The following is a 1,678-nucleotide window of genomic DNA, read 5'->3' on the forward strand; positions in this document are numbered from 1 at the left end:
ACAGCAGCCAGGCAAAAAGGAACCTGCGGGGATTGAGGGACAGCAGGCTAGACATGAGACAGCAGTGTGCCCAGGTGGCCAAGGAGGCCAATGGCTCCTGGCCTGGATCAGGAATAGTGCGGCCAGCGGGAGCAAAGCTGCTGCGCCAGCACTGATCTGCCCCCAGCTCTGCACACAGACATTGCTGCTGCAGCTCCAGAGAAGGCAACAAAAGGGCATCTCTGCAGAAAACTCTGCTGGACATCCTTTAGTTCATTTAAAGCCACTGAGATTGCAGCCCCTCATTGACACAGTCTGTGGCCACAGGGAAGGTGGAGAGAAACAAAATGAGAAATGGCACAAACAATGACATTTTTTTGTGGACAATATGAAAAAAGTAAAACAAAGGAAAGAACCTCCAAAATGAAACCAACACAAAGTATCAAAAATGACTTTTATTACAAGTGATTAGCAAAAACTGGCCAGAAGTTTAATTTTTTTGAAAGGATCCAGTCATCATGCTGCACACTGCAGCCTTGAGCTCCTGATTCCTCATGCTGTAAATAAGGGGATTCAGGGCTGGAGGCACTACCGAGTACAGAACTGACAGGGCCAGATCCAGGGATGGGGAGGACATGGAGGGGGGCTTCAGGTAAGCAAATATGGCAGTGCAAAAGAACAGAGAGACCACAGCCAGGTGAGGGAGGCAGGTGGAAAAGGCTTTGTGCCGTCCCTGCTCAGAGGGGATCCTCAGCACAGCTCTGAAGATCTGCACATAGGAGAAAACAATGAACACAAAACAACCAAAACCGAAACAGATGGAAAACACAAGGAGCCCCAGTTCCCTGAGGTGGGATTTGGAGCAGGCGAGCTTGAGGATCTGGGGGATTTCACAGAAGAACTGGTCCAGGGCATTGCCATGGCACAGGGGCAGGGAAAATGTATTGGCCGTGTGCAACAGTGAATAGAGAAAGCCACTGGCCCAGGCAGCTGCTGCCATGTGGGCACAAGCTCTGCTGTCCAGGAGGGTCTCATACTGCAGGGGTTTGCAGATGGACACGTAGCGGTCGTAGCACATGATGGTCAGGAGGAAATAATCTGTTATACCACAGAACACAAAAAAGAAGACCTGTGCAGCACATCCTGTGTAGGAGATGTCCCTGGTGTCCCAGAGTGAATTGTGCATGGCTTTGGGGACAGTGGTGCAGATGGAGCCCAGGTCACTGAGGGCCAGGTTGAGCAGGAAGAAGAACATGGGTGTGTGCAGGTGGTGGCCGCAGGCTACGGCGCTGATGATGAGGCCGTTTCCCAGGAGGGCAGCCAGGGAGATGCCCAGCAAGAGGAAGAAGTGCAGGAGCTGCAGCTGCCACGTGTCTGCCAATGCCAGCAGGAGGAAGTGGCTGATGGAGCTGCTGTTGGACATTTGCACTGCCTTGGCATGGGGATCTGTAAGAAAAGTAATCATGGAATAGTTGGGTTTGGGGAGCACTTTAAATATCCCAACACAGCCTGGGGGCACTTTTCCCCCACTGCCTGCCCAGGGCTCTGCAGCCTGGAGCTGTCCCTGCCAGCAGCTGCTTCCCTGTGCCCAGGGCTGGGCCCTGCCAGTGTTGCCAGAGCCCAGCCCAGCCCTGGGGGCTCAGCTCTTCCCTGCAGACCCCTCCCAGCTCAGGCACTGCCCAGGGGCAGCTCTGGCTCT

General features: G+C 53.8%; 1 protein-coding gene across 1 annotated transcript; it reads right to left on the reverse strand.

The window, feature by feature from the left end:
• Positions 1 to 469: 469 nt before the first annotated feature.
• On the reverse strand, positions 470 to 1,315 carry LOC134433385 (olfactory receptor 14J1-like; the record flags this gene model as incomplete). Its single annotated transcript, XM_063182242.1, has 1 exon — positions 470 to 1,315. A coding segment is annotated over one exon (846 nt), but the record flags the coding sequence as incomplete, so codon positions are not given.
• Between the last annotated feature and the right edge of the window lie 363 nt (positions 1,316 to 1,678).

This window comes from Melospiza melodia, unplaced genomic scaffold (genome assembly GCF_035770615.1).
Source record: "Melospiza melodia melodia isolate bMelMel2 unplaced genomic scaffold, bMelMel2.pri scaffold_18, whole genome shotgun sequence".
NCBI classification, from domain to species: domain Eukaryota; kingdom Metazoa; phylum Chordata; class Aves; order Passeriformes; family Passerellidae; genus Melospiza; species Melospiza melodia.